The sequence below is a fragment of the Bacillus rossius genome, chromosome 5, assembly GCF_032445375.1.
Source record: "Bacillus rossius redtenbacheri isolate Brsri chromosome 5, Brsri_v3, whole genome shotgun sequence".
NCBI classification, from domain to species: domain Eukaryota; kingdom Metazoa; phylum Arthropoda; class Insecta; order Phasmatodea; family Bacillidae; genus Bacillus; species Bacillus rossius.
The window spans coordinates 40,972,472-40,995,973 of record NC_086333.1 but is presented as its reverse complement, the minus strand read 5'-3'; the positions used below and the strand labels follow the sequence as shown (position 1 = coordinate 40,995,973).

Sequence of the window (23,502 nt, the reverse complement as noted above, 5' to 3'; positions counted from 1 at the left end):
AAGAATAAATGCCCGGGCAATAATACAATCCCACATTTGCAGCGATTTGCTTTCGTGCAAATGTACATATTTACAAATATCTGTAATTTTGTGTGCATGAATATTTCAGTTTGATTGAAAAAAAATTACAGAGTACTGTCTAAGCTTTCCAGTATAAGAATCAACAGTGTTTCAGTCATATATTGGCTGTAACGACGGTAAAGTTATGCTTGACGAGCTGTCAACAACTTTGCAGATGCAGCGTTCCTAACGAACTATATAATATGTAAACATGGAAATTTTTATAGTTGGTCTTTTATGATCTACAGGCCAGTGCGGACAAGACCTACAATAAATGCAGACTGACAAATACCAGATTAGACAAAACAAGGTTGGTTACCAAATCTGTTAAACCTCTTACCTGAAACAGGGACGGAAAAGTAAAAAGAGGCGAAAGAAGTATAGGAATGTATGTCCGGGCACAGACGCCGGCGCTGGTGACGGTGCCAGATCAATGACAGACCGACCTCTGACGTCACGGCGGCCATCTTGGACTCAAAAGTTCCTAAAAATGACTAAACATTCCTCAAAAATGACTCAAAATTTGTAAAAATTTCCCGTTTTTCAGGGAAAAAAATTCCCGTCTTGAGGGAAAATTTACCGTTTTTAGACCTTAAAAATACCAGCGGCTAGAAATATCCATATTGAGGCTTAAGCATCCATGTCTACAGCTTCCGATAAGCCTCTGACGTCATCATTGAATATGTCATCATGTAATAAGACGTCACCGTTGCAATTTCCGTTACGGCAGCCATCTTAAAAATCATTATTTATTATCCGATTTTAATGAAAAAAATTAATTTTTTTCATAAATAGCTTTTTTATTAATTTTTTAATTTTTTCATTAAAATAGGATAATAAATAATGATTTTCAAGATGGCTGCCGTAACGGAAATTGCAACTGTAACGTCATATTACATGATGACATATTAAATTATGACGTCAGAGGCTTATCGGAAGCTGTATACATGGATGCTTAAGCCTCAATATGGATATTTCTACCCGCTGGTATTTTTAATATCTAAAAACGGTAAATTTTCCCTCGAGACGGGAATTTTTCCCTGGAAAATGGGACATTTTGAGTCATTTTGAGTCATTTCTGAGAAATTTTAAGGAATTTTTTAGTCCAAGATGGCCGCCGTGACGTCAGAGGTCGGTCGGTCACTGACCCGGCACCGACACCAGCGCCTGGCGCCTGTGCCCGGACATACATTCCTATACTACTGGCGAATCGAATCACAGCCAGTATTATCAGTCTGTATAGGCCTATAAATAGAGATAGGTAAATTTCGCGCATTCATTTTGTCGCAAGCTAGTATGAAAACATTTATACTGTTCCACTGAGTTCATTTTTGGGCGATAGTTATTAGCTACCCCTCTGCGATGCCCAACTAGGAGAAGAAAAAAAAGTAAATCAGGTAGTGCTGATCAACTAGGATAAGAAATCAGCCAAAGGAAAAGCAAACATGGGTTGAGCACATTTAAAACATTTAATTCTATCCTGATTCCAGATTAATTCACGAAATTTCCGAGTCCCTACATAGAAGTAACGTGAAATCAGTACGTGTGTACGAAGGTTCGTATTTACTTTGTCATTTTCTCAATTTTCTAGAAGTGGCCATCCAAACCTCATTAAAAAATATATATTTCCTTCTAGTTTCCCATTACCAAGCAAATAATGATAAATCAGCATTTATTAATACACACAGAGATTTTCAGTAGAGTAAAATTGTGCTTAATGCATGAAAAATAATTATATATATACATATATATACATATGTATATATATACATATATATGTATGTGTGTGTTTGTATGTATCATTGAAATATAACTATACTTTGAAAACGAAGTTTTTTTGCGAAACTGAGATCTCTCCAAGATAAAGAAGTTTGTTATAAGTTAGTAAGAACTACACATTAACGTAGTTATATGTTTTTATCATTAATTTCAGTTAAGTGTAGGGCATTTTTAGCTGAAACCGATTTACGATTTAATATTCAATTGCTGCAAGAAAAAAAACCTCATAATAATAAAACATTAATGAAACCTGCCAGAATTTGTATAATTTTCATCCACATATAACTTCACAGCTAAAGTATTACATAATAATTAAAGTTGTTTGCGTTGATTTTTAAAAATTATTTTCAGGCAATTAATATCAGCTGAGAATGTGTCAAAATAATTACAAGAAATGTTTTATGTATTTTTGAAACATAAATACGGTTCCATACGTTTCAAAGCTGTAAATTTTACAAATATTTTTCTTTACTGATCAGTAAATTCAGCGATATGAGTTAATCTTTATGAAGGATCTTATCAGAGGATGTGGCTATGACAATGCTCAAAAGATTGGTATTGTGAAAAATGTGTCTAAATCAGGATTAACACAATATTAGATTAACTTTTCTTTAAAAAATGTATGTTCCCTCTGCCATAATGTTTAATGCTAATGATTGTACCTACAACTAATGGTAACCGTGTATTAATTATTACATTTACCGGTACTACAAATAGTTATTACGTAGAATGACCACTTCTTAAGTTGTTGCGAAATGTGAACCACAGTTAAAGAAAATACATTAGGTTTGAAAATCATGTTTTATATTTCATATTTTACAAAGAATTCAAAATAATAGTGACATTTACTCATTCAGTATAATCTATCATACAAAATAGAAAAATGAGAAGAAAAACCATAGGCTATAACTGATAGTAGAAACACAGTTTATATCAGCATAGAGACCAAAAGACACGTATATTACTACAACATACAAAACAAATAAATAACTATAATCAAAATAAACAACTATAATCAGTTCTTCGGAATTCATTGTAAACAATATTTTAAAAGGTATGTCTCCACAGAATTAAAATATAAACTTCAGATAAAATTATAACCTTATAAAAACTCATGTACAGTTACTTCCAAAAAAATTGTTTTCTTTCGTTTAACTTAATGTTTTCGATGTTAGAACAAATTTGAACACAACAGAACATTTTATGGCAATCGTCTAGAGTTTCAAAGAACAAAAATATCTTACTTCAATTATATTTACATTCATTTATCCCTTGCTTTTTCCGGGTCAGTTTTTGACGTCTTGATTGCTGTTTCTCTGCCAAGCTTCTTTCAGCTTCCAAAATGTAGCCTGGTTCTCTAATGGCTCTGTCTATGCTTTGATTTGGCACCACTATCTCAGGCAGAAAACACCTACGATAAAATCTAGTCAGTTTCGGCAACATTTCTGTTTCCCGCATGAGCTTATCTCTTTCTACTCTTTCTACTTGTAAATTCTGACGAACAACAGACATTACCATGAAGTAACAGTATTCGCGCTATGTATGTTTAAAGTCCCTTGCAGCTCATAAAAATAAAGGTGTGAACGTTTAATAATTAAACTTCCGTTTCATTGACACATGGAAAAAACTTTCTTTTTCTTATTGCAGTTTCTTGGAGCCCTTGGTCAAGTCCGTCAGGGCTAGCACTGAAATAACCGTATTAGAGATCCAAAAATAAACCACACTTCTGTACAACTAATCCGGTTTGTGCTTGAAACCTCTGAATGGCAATATGCTCATTGCGACCACCGTACTCCATTGCCAGTGTCGAAAACGGGGGCATGTAAAGTAGGTAACTGTTTAACATGATTTGAACAGGACATAGATTCTTTCCGGCGACAAACAACGCCGAAATTACTGACTTTTAACCGCACACGTCTCATTTTGTGCCATAGCTCACAATCAGCTAGCATTTTTGTTCGTTTCACGATATTAGTTCTTTCTCCAAAAGTGACTTGCAGTGATTCGATGTAATCAACATTAATTACATAAGTTGTTTTGTCACGGAAATAATACTCCTAAATATACTAACTTGTGCACCTGTTAGATGTCAGACATGCAATTATAACATGACAATAATATACATTTTTAATACTATTCATTACTATTAAATAAAAATAAACGTTAATTATATAACGTTTTTCAGTCACATTATAGTAAATATAAGACGTGTGTATAATCACAATGGCAATCCATCGGTGAGTGGGCAAAGGCGTCACCGAAACTCAGAAATTCTAAATTATTACTACTTTTAACGTAAATTGATTTTTACATTAAATTAAAATTTTTAATAAAATGTTTGTTTTACATAGACGTATAAAATAATTTATTCATGGTAAAATTTAAAAAATGAATAACATAAAGCATATTTTACAGAAATATTTCGGGATTGTTTTCTCAGTTTCTGTTTTATAATCTATTGTCGCTGAAAATAAGTGCCAGCTCGTAAAATTGACAGTAAAGATTACAAAAAAATTATAGACAAAATTGCATCCTAATAAAAATGGTATTTATAGCTGCATATAAAAATCAAAATTGCCCCGCATGCATCCGCAATTTTACGGCTAACATTGTCACTAGAACAAATGTGTAATGTATCATTAATACATTTTCAAACTATAGGCTTATTTTTACGCATAAAATGAAACGTTAAATTCGTTTGAAATGGTTTTAGAGCAAATATATTTAACAACTCTTACAAATGTTAAAAATTAATTTCCAGTATTCTGTTTTCAATAATATTTTAAAAGTTTTACAGTATGTCAAATATAAATGTCTCATATCCGTGTATATATAATATATATATAACACATGTACATACTTTTTATTTTTAGCAGTAGGCCTACGTGCCAGAAGCATTTTCTTTTTTTGCGGATTTCTTTCGCTTTGATAATTGTGGCCGTTTCTTGAGACATTTTGTGCTGCCGATAATCGCACACTGCGTACCAAGACTTGATAAATTTCATTGAATAAGTCATACGTAGTCGAGCGTCACACTAATACTAAAAAAGAGAGAATGAGTGACCTCGGTGAGACGCTGGCGCCAAACACCTTTCCCCATCCCTTCCCCTCATGCAAGGTAGCCGAGGGCGCAACTAACCACGGGCCTCAACGCCATAAAAAAAATTTATTACAAAAAGTTCTAATTGACAGAATGTGAGTGTCGCTATATTTTTTTATCTACTCAGGTCTACCAATAATATCAAAGTTTGAAGCAAACCTTCATAATGTAATAGTTTGTGCGTCTTCAGAAACATTTGCATTTTCAGGAGAAGCCTAAACCTAAAGATAGCAAAAGCTATTCTATGTTATTTTTTAAACTCGTTATTAAAATAAAAATTGATCAAGTATGTGTAGATATTCAGATAGGAATTTGAGATCTGTGTCACAATAAATGTGAAGTTAAAAATTTTAATAAACATTTGGTTTAGACAGGATTGTTTCGATGAAGCGCCGGTGTGCATAACAGTGTGACATAAAATCCTCCTAAATTATATACGAAAAAACGACCACAGAAAAAGCTATTTAAAATAATGAACAAATTTAATTTGTGAAGACGAACTGCGCGAGAACAATTTATACTGTTTTTAATACATGACCATCATGCTATCAGTTTTTGTTTTTATTTTCTGTCCTGTAAAGAGTTAAACACTAACCAGTGAAGTTGTAAATGCAGAACTGTCAGAACTGTCAGTACCTCGCGCGCAAGGCGTGACAGATGACTAGCCCGTGTCCGTCTCCCTGGCTCACAGTCGCGAGGGGTGGGTGACCTTCCAGGAAGGAGCTGGCAACATGGCAGCCTGTCTCCGCCACCTAGCGCGTCATCCTCTTCCCCCCTGGCACCCCTCGTCCACAACCACGTGCTGGGCCTCGCGGCCTCAATGTTTCCATTACAAATAATCATCCTGTGACTATGTTTTTAAAGATAGAGTATCAGTCCCGCTGACTTTTTTAAAGAATTCAACTCAGTCAAGGTTCCAGTACAGCCGTTTAAGCGATTAAATGAATAGCCTGAAAAATATGATACTTTGAATATTATATCACATAATATCACCATCTTGAAATAAAAAATTAAAACTTTTAAAGATATAGCGCTGTTAAGGTCTTCAAAATCTACAACATAGCTTTTGTTTGACGCCGTTTTCACAAAAATTGTAGAAATCGCGCGGGAATTTGTTTTGCATGTAAATGCCTATACCGCGGCCGGAGTGAATTTGGTTGAAGCCCGGCCTTAAAATACACTTTGAAAACAAAAAATTTGGATTTAGCGTATTCTTAAATGTTTTTCGTAAACAGGCACCACTCTGATATACTGAGCAGTTTTCAAATCGCGTTTTTCTTTTCTTTTGAAGCTCTTCATACTGTATGTGTGCCAGATAGGCGGGGTGTTAATAAGTGCAAGTTACCTTAGGAATGACAAAAAAAAAAAAACTCCAGAGTTAGTATTGCAGATGCACGGTATTAGCATTGAATATATATAATGTATAGAAGTCGCGAGCCCAGGTTAAATTTTCTGTCCGGTTTCTTAGAAGAATTGTTGTAGTTCCAAGCTCCGCCGCTGCGATCGCTTTCATCGCTGGGTATCGGCCGTATACGCCCCTGGCGGTATTTGGCAGAACTAGGTTAACCAGCCCAGTCGTGACATCATCCTTCACCCCCCCCCCCCCCCCCCCTCGAAAATCCCAGACCAACGATTCAAATTACCCGGCAGGTCTTATCAACATCGTTAGGCGACCTTGAAGAGGAGCTTCCCTTACCGTCGTTTGAGAATGATGAAATCCCAAAAGAAGCTAGCCACGGAAATCACTGAATGATGGGATTCTGTACCCGAGTGAAGTGAAAATTAGCTATTAAAACTTTGTATTGGGCCAATAGTCAGTGTTACGTTCAAAATATGGTTTTATTTTAAAAGTAAAATACTTATTTAAACTATATTTCGCGTTTGTACAAATTTACTTTTAGATATTGGCAAGGAAAATCAACATACCTTAAACAACCTTCTCTTATTCAACGTTATCTATTAAGTAGTAAAAGGGGTAGATATTATTTTTAAAAATAAAAAAAAATGTAACCCACTAAATCAGTATTGGCAAGATATATATAAATTCAATATTAAAATACGCACATTAAAATTTTTTGTAATTAACTTTTTTCGGTAATAAAAATTCAGGATGATTTTGGTTTAATTGGTTTACGTATATTGCTATATTTTCTAAATCACATAGAAAAGGGAAAACAGTGCATCAGTGAAAATTCAAAAATTTAGTTGAAGTAATACTAGCCATACCAAAAGATCAATATGCGATATAAGAAATTTGGTAACTGCTCTACATTTCAAATAAAAATGCATTGGTTTCATGAATACTGAAATGTATGCGTAATAAGGCATATTATGTTATTATACTAAGCATGACTATAACTAAAAAAATTACAGTAATTTAAAACGATGGCAGTCTTAACATACAATAAGTGCGCGAGTCTTAGTTTATTTTTTAATTGGCTTCTTCGTCAGATGGAAAAGAGTTAAGATTTCATCAAGGAAAAATATATTCTCAAAGTCACTAAACCGGGAGATAGAAAATAAGGTAGGTACTTAATTTTAAATAAAAGTTAAAATAGACTTACGCTAAAACAATTAAAAATAAGTCGTAAAAATATTTTTATTTTTTAAATATGTTCTATACTTGACAGTTCTTTGTGTATAATTCTTCAAAAAACTTTGAAATTTAATACATATTTTCTTAAAATGGTAGAATATCAGCAATACCCGGAAATTACGTGAGCAAAGCCACGGGTTATTAGATACACTTTTATTATAAAATAAAAACAATTATGCATTTGTAGTTCACGAATGTGATATTTTGTTTATTGCTTCACAACATTCATTTGCCAGTCTCAAATTTCATCGTACCACTTGTCAGAAATGTCACCAAAAATGAGAGATAGTTTTTTTTGACGAATTTCAATTACGAGGAAACCTTTCGCAAGACTTTTTTCTTCGCAGAATTACGAGGAAACCTTTCGCAAGACTTTTTTCTTCGCAGTAGTCACTGGGACACTATTAATTTAAATCCACTAAGATAATAAAATTGTATGTATAATGATTTATTTTTGTATATTTATATAACTTCCCGACCAATTTTTAATGATTTTCATGTGAATAAAAACTTGTAAAGCAATTTAATTAACTGTGTCATAATACTTCTGATTAGATGGAAATACAAACTTTTCATCAGTAATATACGATGATAAAAATATTTATTATTGCAAAATAATATTCACTGTTCAAATTCAAATTTAAATAGATTATTCATACATGTTTCCTGCTAATTAAAGGTTTAAAATAATAATTTTTTAGTATAAAATCATTTTTCTCTTGTGTTAAAATGGGTTGCTAAAATGAGGAATTATAAATATGTCACTTACTAAGTCCGTGCACAGATTTACACAAAACAGCAATGTAAATAATCTTTTTTGGTAGTTTCTAATTTTGTGCCCTGGATAACATGAATTTGGTTTAATTCATACCAAAGTGAATTTTTTGAACAACTTAAATTGATGTCATAAATAAATATTTATTTTATATTAAAAATCCACAAACAGTTTTTAAAATATAATATTTATCACGCCAGATGGAATAATAAACAAAAAATAGCTCTTATATGTTGTCTGTGTTTAAAGAATTGTATTATATTTCATGGAAATAATATTTACCTTTCGGTTATTAAAAGAAAATATATTTGTATTCAAAATACTTGCGCATCGTTTTTACGAGCATAAAGGCCGGGATACATTCGCAATAGCACGCAAACAGCACACAGATAGCACACACGCACAGAGATAGCACAGAGCTTGATGCTACATTCACGCACAACACAACACAAAATAATACCGGAAGCATTCAAAAAAGTTTTTTAAATGTAAAACTCCCGTTCACAATTTTGGTCACTGAAGTTGGCATACGTGACGTTTGTTTAGATTCGTGTGTTGTTATTGTGGTACGGTTTTCGTTAAAGCCAGAAATATTTTAAATATTTCAAAGTTTACGTACAAAACACAATGAGCATTCAAAAATATATATCACTGTTTATTTCAAATCCGGCTTCTTTAACACATTCAGACACAGACTTCCAAGCATTTAATTTAGCTTCTTCATTTTTGTATCCTGCGGATCCCCTGTCATACAAAATATTTTTACTTTCTATTACAACTATCAAAAAGCTATCAAATGTGCCTTCCATTTTTATTTTATCGCGTGTTTGAAAACAATAACAAACTACTCAAGTCAAGAGCACCAATACTTTCGTGACAATTGTTCTTTTATAAGCCCACTCGAGTAGTACTTAAACTGTTTGCTGATTGGCTACCACCATGGTCGCGCACAGAAAATAACCTAAAAGTTAAAAGTTAATGAACTTTCTGTGCGCCGATCCTGTGCTATTTTTCTGTGCGCGTGCTATTTGCCAATGTGGCAGCTCATATCTAATAGTGTATGTTGAACTTCTGTGCGTCTGTGCTGTTTGCTTGCTATTGCGAATGTAGCCCGGGCTTAACTTGTGTATCTAACCTCAAAGCAAGGAATATAAAGAGTGGGAACTCAATGCTATAACAAACACTCTTATTTTCTTTGGAGATCAATGTGCGTTATTTATAAGCAACTTAACATAGTAAATCGTTAACATTTCAGATCTATGTTGGCAAAATGATTTTTTTTGTGGTCATTCGCTACTGGGAATATTCACCATATAACGTTTAAGATTATTTATTTTGAATTACGAAACAACCAAAACATTATGTAAAAATGCTTCATCTTATGTTAAAAAAATTATAAACTGCATAGCCACAAAGTATGACATCATACCATTAGTTTCAGTTACTAATAACAACACGTGCACGCGTTTGAACAGTCATCGCAGCCATAGTTGTTTCATAGCTACCAAAATCATTCAACGTTGTCAAGAATTATTCCAAAATATGTTTTGCCATTTTACTCAATGCGCCACTCCGTTAACACAACTTTTAAATAAATTCTGAACTACGAATGTCAGTGGGAATGTACACTATACTGTACATTCCAATCTCATACGCTTTAAGAAATTTCTGTAGTTTTCTTATTATTAAAACTTAATTTTTGATGTTGGCATCTTTTAACCGCACTTTTTTTTTTTTTTTTCGGTGGCCGTACTCCTCCAATTCAGTTGCGCCCGCCGGTATCTAAGCGCTCGGATTTCAACAAAGGGCACCGCCTCTCGATAGAGTGAGACAGAGAATTACGCGCACGACCTTGAAAAAAGCGACGCTACAGCGCTCTGGCGTGGAAGCTGGTAACTACGAGTACCCTCTTGTGGAAAGAAGAGCTGTCTAGCGGCGGAGCTTACAACTACCTCAGTTTTGGATCCGAAAATTGGAATAATAAATCCTATCCCCTCGCGACTTCTATAAGTTATATATATTCAATGGTATTAGTGAAGTATTGATAAGAGCACGTCTTCCAATTTCGCCACTGTTTATAAAAAACGAACGCATAGAGTAACAGATATGCACGTTCGTGTTTCCAAGCTAGCTACGGAACACGACCCTGCTCATGCCGTCACGTCACATGTGCTCCCGTGTCGCCCCCCCCCCTCCTTCAAAAAGCGTATTGATTCCGGCGTCGTTCGCAAAGGCCGAGAGGCGCAAGCGATCGCTGGAGTCGGTGGTTCATTTATGTCGGTACCATCGGTCGAGTCTTCCTCGTTTTCATGGTCACGTTCCAATTTTTGTCCGCAGTGCGGCTTCGATCTAGGCCAAACAACAGTCTTTGATGGCTTCCGTTGGCAGACGTTTCCAATGCAGTGTTTGCATTGGACACTCGCCGCTTCTGCCCTCCTCACCCACACTAATATACAAAATTCGTCCAATTTATGGATATTTAACGAGCTTTACCATGCGTTACTATTCCTCTTTAATTTATTTTGTTGTAATTTGCTTGTAGTAGGTTTACATATACAAAGCATATCTCTGTATGCCTCTCTATATATGTCCCTATATAAATATCACTATATTTCTCTCTATAGATGAAAATCTATATACATATATCTCCGTATCACTCTATACATCTATGTATGTATGTATATATATATATTTATATATATATCCCTCGCTTTATCTCTACATACAGTCTCTGTATATTTCCCTCTCTCTATCTCTAAACATCTTACTTTCTCCATGTCTATATCCTCCTATATAATTTTTTTCAAAACAGAAGACCAACACAAACATTAATTTATTTATATATATATATATATAGATTATTTATATAGGTATCTTTTTACCTGTGAAAGGCGTGACATAGGTATATAAAACACGTGCGTATTCGAATGCAATATGTCAAAATTTCAAATCAATCGGTGAAGAACTTTCGGGGATTTAAGTTTTTGAACGTACGAACACACCCACAACAAAACAACTACAACAACAACAAACAACAACAAACATAAGCAAGTCGAAAAAAAAGTCACCAGTAATGTTTTTATTTATTTGAAAATAATTACGTAGCGTAGAAGTACGTACATTATAATAGGTGACGTTATGCACTTTACGATTGGCTGTAAACACGTCTTTCTTTTTATAGTAGAAGGAAGGCAGCAACTGAACGAGGGGAAATGCTTGAAAACAGCTTAAGAGTGATTTGCGGTGTGTCGTACTGGCGCGCCGGGCTTGTCCCTTGAGCGCAGGAACTGAAACACAGCTCCCGCTCACCAGCACAGCATAACAAGACAGGTACCGGCGCCTCTATCTCTCTCTCTCTACCTGCGTGTTGGCGTGTGTGTGCGGTGGAGCCGCCGGCGTGTGTGTGCGGTGGAGCCGCCGGCGTGTTTGCTGGGCCTCGAGGCCTTGACCCAGTAACTTCCGCCGCCATTTTGCAGGAGCACACGTGTCCGCTTCCGTTCCCTGCTCTTCCCACCAGCCGATCCCGGCAGCACAAAACCTGCTCACTGAGTGGTGGTACGTTGTCCTCCGTGGTCAGGATGTCCGCACATCGGTGGTAACATTTCCCTGACTTTCGATGATCCAAATTACTATTTGCCATGATTTAAAAAAAAATAATAATTTTTCGTATTTTTCAATTTTATAAAATAAAGAAACTCCATCCACCACTTTACCCATAGTTGGCCTAGTTTAAACAGAACTTTTTGTTATTTTATATTGTATGACTATGCACTAAAACACCGCCCGAAATTTTTTTTCTTCATGTAACTCCTTGAAGGGAGGGGTCCGGATCCCACAGGTGTCCCACTGGCTACGCCCCTGTTTCAGAATAACTGGAATGTTTACGCTTTTCAGCGCGGTGAGTTTGCGACTCCGCGTACCGCAGTTCCGCAATCGAAGTCGCCAGGGAACAAGCCTGTATTGTTGCGTGCCTGATGCTGGAATCATACGTTGGGCGCGAATATTTCACTAACCGATCACGTTCGACACATCTGTGACGCCAGCGCGTTTCGTAAATGTCGGACGCGACAGACTTGCCGACTAGAAATTTTTTATATTTCCGTCTCGTCGCGGGCCAAACGTTCCCGCAATGAACGTCGGAATGTGTTTTCGAATTATGGTTGGACTGGTGGGTTAGTAATACAATTATTATAATTGCAAGCTCTGGAATGTGTTCGCGCACAGTGATCTATATTTGTACTAAAAAAAAATACCTTCTACCATGTGGATTCGATAAAAATCAGCAAGCATTGATGGTTTTGTATGTTTGGTAGGCTACATACTTAATGGCAATAACATAAAAAAAAATATTTCTGTTTTTGTTTGTCGCGCGGGTGAAAAACTGCATATTCACATTAACGCGATATTTTGCTTTCGCATCGCATACTTTAGAGTCGCGCGATTGTAATTCCAACATGAGCCGCTAGAGGCTGAAGCCTCACATTCTTGCATGCTTACGAAATATATATATTGTTGTATGGTTGCGCTGGCTGCGTGGGTCGACGGCTCAGTCCTCCAAGCTATGTGATCTCATGGCAGATACGGCCGCGTGGATGATTATAAAAAAAAATGGGGGGGGGGGGGGGGTAGTTGTACCTTGCCGACAGTCCGATCTGCTATGACAGGGATTTTTAACTTAAGGACAATTTATTTCCTGAGTTTAGGACTGGGAGTTATTTTCTCTCTTTGCGGCCACACTGCGTTAGGCAATAGTGAACCATTGCTGAATCATCTCCCCATGGCTATGAATGGTGATCCAAACCAGTATCGTAGCAGATCAGCCCATAATATAGATGGCAACGGGCTAATTAAAGACTGGCACTTACAACCAACAAAAAAAGTTTGGGAAATTGAGAAATGACTTGGTCATGAACTTACAGCAGGAACTAAGACAACTAACTTTAGAGACGGGGTACTATTGGCCGCCATTTTTGGTCTCCCGGCCAGCATATACATAATCAGCGTTAAATAAACGTAGATTTGATATTTGACCTTTACTGCACATTTAATTCGTACATTACCTAACTAGAGTAATTAAGGAAAATAAATTTCCTACTATAAAGAAAGTGTGAACAAATCACTTTTAGACCTCAAAAATGTTTCGCGATGTATAATTTTTTTTGTTACCGTATTATAGCGACTACAGTGTTAAAATTGAACCATTGGAGGTTATGTAGTTTGAGGAACATAAACATATAATTTTGTGGAATTTGGTTTGTTCGTTACTTCACAGTGACGAGTGTATTTTACCTCGGCGAACTGCTGCGTTGGCCGGGAGTTGACGTGCCTTCTCGCGCGAGACCAAAAATGGCTGCCTATAGGGCCCTAGCAGGTACCATCCCAGCATTTGCGTGTGATTTCGAGGAAAAAATGGATAACTAATCAGAATGAATGTAACTAGTCAGAGCGAGAGCGTGTGTGGTGTCCAGATCATTAATCATATTTTTCTTCACATCAAGAGATATTTCCATGCTGTGAAGGAAGCCAATATTTATTTCCCTTTCGGGCTCGTATTGCATCATCCTCTCATTATTTGTGTGTGGCGGAGCCAAAAGCTCTTATATTTAGAATTTTTTTTTCAAACAATAAAATGTCTCATGATTTTTTTTCTTGTCCTATGTTTGCCTTTTTATAGAGAGTAGAAATTTAATTCATAAATGGTCAATTCTGTCTATTTATTATTAACGCTCTAATTTTACCACCTAGTTCTGCTAATGTTAGGTAAACATTTTAAGTAAGCTAATTTTAAGTTCTAATGGTTTATATTTCGCTGTCGCGTCTATAGGTTAACTTGAAATCTGATTTACCTTTTTGTTTTATAAATAACTTATCGCAAATAAATTATAACAAACGTATTCCGTAACATACAATATAAAGTTCACATTTTAACAGCCGTAGTCTTTGGGAAGGGGGAAGAAGAAAATGTCCTAGCCATGTCCGTTTTAATACAGACTAATTTATTTCGTACAACAATAAAAATTTTGTTTTTGTTGTATTTCATAGTATTGTAATTTTTTTGTACTGTGTTTTTAAAAGTTTTAATAGATACAAGACATCACATATTACGAACTAAACATGTGTGTTTTTTGTTGTTGAGCTTTTGTAATTTTGTAAAAAAAAATTGTGTGATGTATGTTTTTTTCCTTCGATAGCCTCGTGCAGGGTAACGAGTAAACCACGTATCTGGAACTGTATCAGAATACAGAGTAAATACGTTTTGTGAGTAAGAAATCGGATTAGCATTGACTGTGAATTATCTTTCTCTTCAGAAGGTGGTACATAACAAATGTTCTGGAATACCGCCCAGTATTCTTGTTTTCATTACAAACTCGATTTTAGATACAGCCATGCCCATAGTCCGCGTTATTCAGAAAACATTATTCTGGAGTAATTTATGACATCGTTGTGCCATGAATGATGGTTGTTTTTGTTGCCATTCCGACGACCGCAGCGCGAAAATGCGGACATGATGGTGTCCTAGCTACCCCACCCACTCCCCTCCGCGCTTTTCGTGACAGCTGCTGCCATCTTGCGGCGTGACGGCGCGTTGCGCTCGCTGTGTGCTCTGGCGTCGCTCAGCGATGCACGTGTTTGCTTTTTTCTCTAGCTCGAGCTGCTGGATCCGGGCAGCAATCGCCAGAATGGAGTGGTAAGAGATTCCTCGCCTCGTGCGACCGTATGTTAGGAACTCTTTCCTTTTGTGTTGATGTTACGTTTCTCTTTTATGCCACCGTAGCTCGTGTGTTGAGCGGAGACTTGGCGTTACTCGGCGAGATGCTGGTTTTTTTTTAGCGGAAATTCCGGAATCGCATACTGGGTAAGACGTAGCGCTTATGAATTGCAGGTCGGTTTGCATTTAAAATTTTGTAGGGAATGTTAGTTGCACTTTACTCAGTTTCCATCATAACATACGGTTTCAGCCATTTTTGTTTGTGAGTGAGCTGCAGCAAAACAAAATTAATATCAGCTTAAAGTAAAGGTGGCTGATATGGTTACTTTATTTTTGAATGCGTACTATCAACTTCTTGGTAATATAATTGCTCGAGTTTTTTTTAATGAGTATCAGCATGCGTGAATAAGAGTTCTCAAGTTTATCATTACGTATCTATAAAGTCTAGCATACCTAAGCTGTATAAGTGTATCCATAACGTTTCTTACTTATTTTTTTTATTGAATTCTAGATATTAGAATCTAGGTATTAATACTTTCTCTAATAATCCAACACTTTTATATTTTACAACTTACGCAACGTATTTATGCAGTTACTTACTGTGTTTTATACGGTAAAGTGAAATCAATACTTTTGATAATTAATAAAGAATAAAAAAATAGTTGTGCGCATTTTAGAGAATAATAAAGAAATAACAGACGCAATAAAATCAGATATTAATATTTATAGCTTAACCTTTTTTTGATACGAAGTCGTTAAGGTATTTCTTTACCAAAATAATTTATATTACTTATGCCTAATTTTTTGAAAGGTAGCGAATATCACGTCAGCTAACTTTGAGTTTTTTAATTTGTCTGAAAACGTACAACATTGGCTTTGTCATGGGGCTTCGTGTACTTACTTTTTATTTGAGTTGAAATTGTAGTGTTACTTTGTCATTTTTCGAATCCATAATGAGTGGTTTTGCGTCCGCTACTGCATATATTGCAGAGTAAAGGGAAATAATTGAAATAATTATATTATAAGTTATGTTAGTCTCAAATTTCTATTCGTTTTTGTGCATGATAAATTTTATTTTAACAGCGGTTTAAAGGAGGTTACAATAAATAATTAACTTGGAATTCTCTACGTAAGCACAGATAAACATAATATAAGGTGCTCATAATTTTGGATAGAATTTTTTTCTGTTTTTTAATCCATTAGAAGATCGTATGAACAGACGGTTAAAAAAAAAAAAAAAAAAACTAATATCTTTCACTGCAGTTTAGTCGGGTATGTTTAGATGTATGTGCACGTGTCCGTGTATTAATAGATTGAAGAGATAGTGTTTTAATAGAGATAGGTGAAGTGAGCTTTAAGTAAAAAAAGAAATGCTATGGCTGAGCGATAATTGCAAGTGTATCGGGCGGTTTTGCTGTTACAATTAATCACGCCAATGTGCTGTTTTGTGGGTCGCAAAAGAAAACAAAAGGAAAAGATGGGGAGTAGGTAAGTTTGTGAACAGTGACAGACGCGATATCGTTATATCGGTGAAGGCTGGATGTTATATTGGCTGTTAAAACACCTGGAACTACAAAATCACAGGAAGAAACGATTGTTGAGAGTGATAATGTAATCGTCCAAACAATCCCCTTATTGACGTAAGTTTTTTGTATACAAAATTTACAATGTAATTATTTTTTTTCCAAATTCACTTCCGAAAATAATTTCTTTATTCGCCACTGATTGTTAAGCACGACTATATTTCTATAATGCTTCACGGAGCGAGGTGGCGCAACGGTAAAACGATGGTCTCTCATGTGAATGGCCCCGGGTTTGAATACCGATCTCTTCAATCCGATTCCAGTTTTCCCGTGGTTTCCCGAACAGAAAAATTCATCCATTTTATAGTCCCTATTACAATGATAACGTCACTCGGGTGCCTTGCTGCTGCTGATTTTGATATCCTATTAGCGCGCGGCACACGTGACGTGCCACTGATTGTTGTGATGCGGTTGTTTTGTCCACGGACTAAATATGTGTTGATAGATGCTTATATTCTGCTCACTTAGTCTATATTTTGCATGTAATTTACCCAGAGAAGTGTGTAAAATTAGCTCTTCTACTGGATGAAGAACATATTTAAATGTATTATTGATTAAATATCAGACACTACGTTGCACAACGGTTTCCCCAAACAGGGCAAAACTGTAAACCCAGGGAATTGAAAAGCTGTTTTCTAAATCAGGAAAACTCAGGGAAATTGACAATATCTTAAAATATAACAGTAGGAGTTAATTTTTCATACCATCTAGTATCTCAATGTCTTAAAACTGGTTGTATTTTAATTATAAATTTGTGTGCCATTAATAATTCATGCATTACTAAACATAAGGGATACAAGCAACTGTGTGTTAATTTGAGGCATAAATATTTTGAAAGCCTTTTCCAGTCAATAATGTATCTTTTTGTATTTTTGATCAGATAAATATAGTTTTTTTGTTTTTAGATGTTTAGTTATGATGGAATTAATAACATTGCAAACTATTTATTTTGCAGGAAAACATTTGATAGTCAGTTCTGCTTGTTATGAAAGTTTGTTAAATTTTAGTTTGATAATAATGTATATTGTAGTAATTATGCCTGTTAACTTGTTAGAAAAACCAATGATACAGAGAAAAAAAATGTTAGGTGGGACAAGTAAAACTAAAGGAAATTGGTTGAAGTAGGAGTGTTTTATCTCTGCAACCTGCCAACTGTTTCTGCCATCACACACATTTTTTGAAGTGGAAGTTTGAAGTTTGAAGTTTTTTAACAAAAAAATTTTCTTTTGTGTATTTTCTTGCATGGCCTATATCCATGTTTATTTGGCAGCTGGATAGCAGTGACCTAGCAAGGAGCTCGTGTGTAATCATGTGAGAACCAGATTGGTGCTCGCCATCAGCATGCTCAATAAAAGAATCATAGTTTTACATTGGTAGACCAAAACATACATTAATAATTTAAAAATTGTTTCATAAACTCTTTAGTTAAAGACATCAAAATATTAGGTATACTATTACATTGAAACACGTTTTGTATCGTTTCTCTCTACCAATTTTAATTTTTAGATCAAAAATGTGAACAATGCTAACATTAGTTTGTCTTGAATTTCACTGTGTATAATAATCACTCTTGTCATTAATAAATTAACTCACACAAGTTGTATAGCGTATTGTCGAAGCACCAACACAGCATTCATTGTTGTAAGTGAAGACTTTGGGATTAGCACAGCAGTAAAAGCAGCACAGGACAAGCAGTCAACATCATCTCATTGTAGCAGGACCTAACACCCAAACTTTCTTAAAAACATTTTTTTAAGTACCTCTACTTTTATTCACACACTAAAGTAATCTAAGTATATAAATGTTTCTCGAATTATATTATTTATTTAGTATTGTTATTATTTTATTTTTTAGTTTAATCTGCAACAGAACAGAGCTTACAAAATGAGAGAAATAAATGTGAAATGCAATGTTGTTGAAAAATAAAGAAAAATTGTAACCTATCCTTGGTTAAATATCATTTTGATACAGATAAATGCCTTTTAATATCTGCACTTCCATGTGAGAGATAGGTAATACTGCCGTCACAAATATTCTTTAGCTTTGATTTTTTTGTGTTCTGCTACATAAGTATTTCCTAAATTTTATTCCAATAATTGTCAAAAATCTTTTTTCAATAATAGGTCCTACCTCCAGCAACTGAAACTATATCTTATCAGCTTTGCTGATTTTTTTTTTTTTCAATAGGAGGGTTTAAATCTATCTGAGATTTAATCAAGCCGTAACATCCATTGCTTTTTCAAACATGTACTTAACATCCAGCTACATAATGCTCTTTACAATTTTTAGTGTATTATTTATATTCAGAAGAAGAGAGACTCAAACATTTTGACATCTTCATCATCATAAGAAATTCATACTTAAATGTTAGAAATATTGATCATGGAAGCAAGGAAAAGGATAATACAGAGATAATTCTGAAAATTATAGATTAAAAGAGAATAGGTTTAAAAACAGAGATAGAAAACAGAAATAGAGACTTGCTAAAATTACATATCACTTGCTTACTGTTGTTTTTTTTTATTATTAGTATTTAAGGTTCTGTATGAATCAAGAGTCTGAAAAGGCAGGTGATATAAAATCATTCCACAAGCATGAGGGTTATAAGCATTTTAAATCAGTTTTGATGCTGCAGATGCCTGTGTTTATAAAACCTGCTCTAACCTTCTGCTCATACGTGCTTGACCTGTTATGGCTTTAAGGGTGTTCTAAGATCATGCATAGCGGACCTGCCGTACCAGTCATTCTAAGCCACTTGGATTGAGAGAGCATTGGTTTGTCTTTCCACAGGAGCATAATTTTTCAGCCTGATTCTGGAATGGTTATTGTTCATTAATATGATATTAAAACAATACATCTTGAGGGGAAGTCTGTGCAGTATGGCTAAGCACCTGATTGCATCCTTTTTCATCGTACTATATGAGGAAACTGTACTTTAGATTGGAAATGTGGTGACAATAGGGTTTGGAAATTTCATTGGATTCAGGTTAGATTTAAAGATTTAAGCTCTGGTCTAAGGGCTTTGGTTCCTTGGGGTAAGAGGGCAGGAGAGTAACTTATAAGAACAAAACTGGAACTGTTCTTATTTACTGAATCCAGCAGTTGCTGTAATAAATGCTGAAGGTATGTACTTGGTGTAGATGATAATGATTTATCTATTTTTATAAAAAGAAGGTGATTTTCTAAAATATTTTCTGTACTTTAGGCAGGGACAGATCCAGATAGCAGCTTTGAAGAAACACTTATAAATTTAATTAATACTTTTTCATTTATTTAACATTGTTAATTAATATCCTTTATTTCATTCAAATAAAATAATGTGTTTTTAAACATTCTTAAATAATACTTGATAATATTTTTGTTTAAGTATTTGTAAATATTTATAAATTAAAAAATATAATTTAGGAAGGTGGGAATTTCCCTTAATCCCCCCCGTCCCCCCGGATCCACCTCAGACACTAGGGACAGTACTAGTACTGTTGCATGTAGCGAATATGTGAAGTGGTGTTAGGCATGTAAGGTTAAATTATGACTAATCATTTTGGTTTCATTAATAAGGTGGTTTTTGGGTCAAATTCAGGAAATTATACCATTCATTCCTAGATTAGATGAACCTTTTAATTTCCAAGGTTAGGTCAATCTTTTTTTTTTAGTAGTTTAAGTGAATAGCATACTTTTATTTCCTGTGTAAGGTAAAACATTAAATGTCTTTGATTAGAAAATTTCATTGTCTAGGCTAAGTGAAATGTTTAATTTCCTAGGTTAGGTTTGCACTCGTTCTGGTCTTGAAAACATAGTGAAATGTTGATTAGCAAACTACAAATGCTGGCAGCACAGCAAAGTGACCTGGCAGCCAAGGTCAACAGCCAAAATGCACTTGAATTACATCTGAACGTTAGTGGTTCATTGGCCCGGATTACAGAATATGCAGAATTGTACAATGCTGAATTAAAGACTTTTAACTCATTGAACTGATAAGTTCTTGCAATACTGATTTCATCACACCATTGTAATTCCAAACCAAACCTTCAACACTATTTGTACTCTTTCTAAGATTATAATGAAATCACCATTTTCACAGTTATGACATTTAAGAAAAGTTTATATTTGTGTTTTTGTGCTTTAAGATTATTATTTATGTTGTATTGTTTAATCATCAAAATACCAAATTTTTAACGTATCTATTGTCAGAATAGTGGTTACAGGAGTTAATTTTACATCAAATTAGAATAATATAACTCCGCATGTGGTAATGGATTTTTCGTTTGAGATACGGACACTACAAACAAACTATTCTTTCAAATTCCCTTATTTTTACATTCTTTGCTTACAGTTAAATTTAAGTACAGGCAAACTGTTCGACTGCTGCCCCTTACTCTAAATAATCTTGTCAAACATCGCCTCAGCTAAAAATCTCATGTCAGCTTTTGACATTGTTAGTCCATTCGTAGAAAGTCAAAACTCAGTAGTGGGTTCTGCCTCCCTTTGTCACCACCCTAAATTTGTTATGGTGGAACTGTGACTGTTGCACAAGTCTTAAATGTAAGAACAAGCTGAATAAAATTTTTTTTCTTCTAACTGGTAAACTGCTCTTCATGTCACATTCAGTCTGGCAGCTGGGGAGTTCAGTACTGGATTGTGTGTTGTAACAAGTAAAATTGATATTTCTAGAAGTACTTATTTGTGTTCAATGTTATATAATTTAAAATAGCCAATTTTTATTTTAATTATCCGAATGTTTAACACTAACGGTTACAGTATTGAAATAATTGGATGCTTACTCAAGAATGTACAATACTATCCATATTATAGATCTATTTCTTAGGGATAAGTATATATCCAATACTATGTGCATTTTTTATAAGTAAATAGAAACATATTATGTTAATTAAGAGTTACTTAAACTTTGAAAAATTTTGAAGATTTCAAAAAAATAAATGTATTTCAATGTTATTTTTCAAATTATTAGTATACAAAGCTTTTAGTTGTTAAATGTTAAAATTGGGCTATAAAATCAGTACCTAAATAACCATTAAACAATTATACTAAAGATTATTTAATTCAAGGCATTGTAGCATGTTCTGCCATTGCATATTCAAAATTTCACAAGTAAAAAAAAAAAGGTTCACTGTTGCTAACAGCCTTTTCCAGAATATAATCCTACTTTACAAATAACATTTAATACATACTTTGCAAATTTCCAAATTATAAATTTCTTAGTCATCTATTTATGGGTACTGTGTTTATTTAAGTTATTAGCCCCAATGAACCACCCTTCCTACCTCCATCCCCTGATTAAATTTTTTTTTATTACCTTGTACAGACCTGGGTTGTTAGTGTGATATGCAAAACTTAAATTAAAATAATGTAGTTATGAGATGTTAACAGATTTTTTTTTTTTCCTTCAGATGGATGTCATCAAATGCAGCAAGATAAAACCATCTTGTTCGGAGAAAATGATGAGGTTGAAGAAGACAGTGATCCAAAATTGTTGGAAAGTAAACAAACATATGAAGTGAGTGTTTGTTCCTTTCTTTTAAATTCACATTCAGGCAGTTATTTTAGACAAAGTAAATTGACATTAAAATAACTTTATTTACAATTTTAGCAAGTTTGTCTTTTAAAGAAAAAGTGGGAAATGGGGATTTTAAAATATACTTTTCTTTTAATCAATAATGTCTGATGACATTGGTAGCATTAAGCACAGAACTGGCCCTTCTGTGGTTTCAAGAGCGATCTTTTCCTATATAATTTGCATGTTCTGACTACCAGTGACTTTTTCAAGGCTGTAGAAACTGTGCATTGGGCCTCATTAGAAATAACAATTCCTTTGCCTTGCTTCATTCCTCTTGTTTGTTTTATTTTCTTCCCCTGCTCCTATCTTGTTTGTACATTCTTCAGTGTTTTGCCTTCAGTTTCATTTGGAATGTTTTTATCTGTAAATTTTAATGTTCTAGGCATATCTCATTTGGTATATTATGAATTGTTTAGTTCAAATGTTACTTAAATGTTCAATTGGCAAGGATTAGTACATTAGCTGTTTATGCAATATTCAACTCATTTGTCTCAACATAAAATTTTTAAAGTAAGGTTGACTCTGCAGTTTGAGTGCAAGTCACTATCTACATTTAACATAATGTTTCTTCATCCAAATTTATTATGATTTGCCAAATTTTTAATGCCAGCTTCGTAATTCCAAAAAGTGAGCAACAAAGACTTTCTATGAATTTTTTATTAATATATTTTTGATTTAAATTATATTGTCATCTAAATCAACTAAAACTGTACCCTTGTTACACTATAGAAAATTGTTTCATTAACTCCATGTATGTTGTCCTCACTTAAAGAAATTAAGTTCTTAAACTTTTTGGTAGAATAGCATAAATAATTTTTTTTCTTTACATTCAAAAGTCATCATCAGAAGTAGATTGTGATATATATTAAATCCATTTGTGATTTATTTAAATGTACAAATGGTGGTTTGTAATAGTAATCTAATAATTGATAGTTTATTTGGCAAGTAAATTCAAATGCAACCATCAAGAATAACAATTTTGTTTTAAATACAATTTATATTTCAATTGTTAAAAACTGGAATTGATTAAGTAAATGATCAATTTTTTGCCAGAAGCTTGTGAAGCCTTCACCAAAAAAATCATAATGTATTAAACTAAAACCCTTGAACATTTAAACACTTCATTGAAATTTTACACTTGTAACATAAAAACATTGTACCCACATTTCACTTCTTTGCTGTTATGATTACAACACATTAGATCCAACCTCCACATTTTTTCTCTCATCTTTTATCAAGCTTAAGCATCATACTTTCACATTACCATGTCGTATTAGCACACAATGATTTTCAAACGTTTACCTCCAGTGCTTTATAGCTCCACC

General features: G+C 34.2%; 1 protein-coding gene across 6 annotated transcripts in view; it reads left to right on the top strand.

The window, feature by feature from the left end:
• Positions 1–23,502, top strand: part of LOC134531736 (uncharacterized) — a 377,288-nt gene that overhangs the window by 226,190 nt on the left and 127,596 nt on the right. For 4 of the 6 annotated variants that reach the window (XM_063367600.1, XM_063367597.1, XM_063367599.1 and 1 more), the window contains one exon: positions 22,011–22,117. In XM_063367600.1, coding sequence (XP_063223670.1) covers positions 22,011–22,117 — 107 coding nt within the window. Of the gene's footprint in view, positions 1–14,880; positions 15,167–22,010; positions 22,118–23,502 lie in introns of those variants that run through there. The other 2 variants (XM_063367601.1, XM_063367602.1) reach the window with 2 other exon arrangements.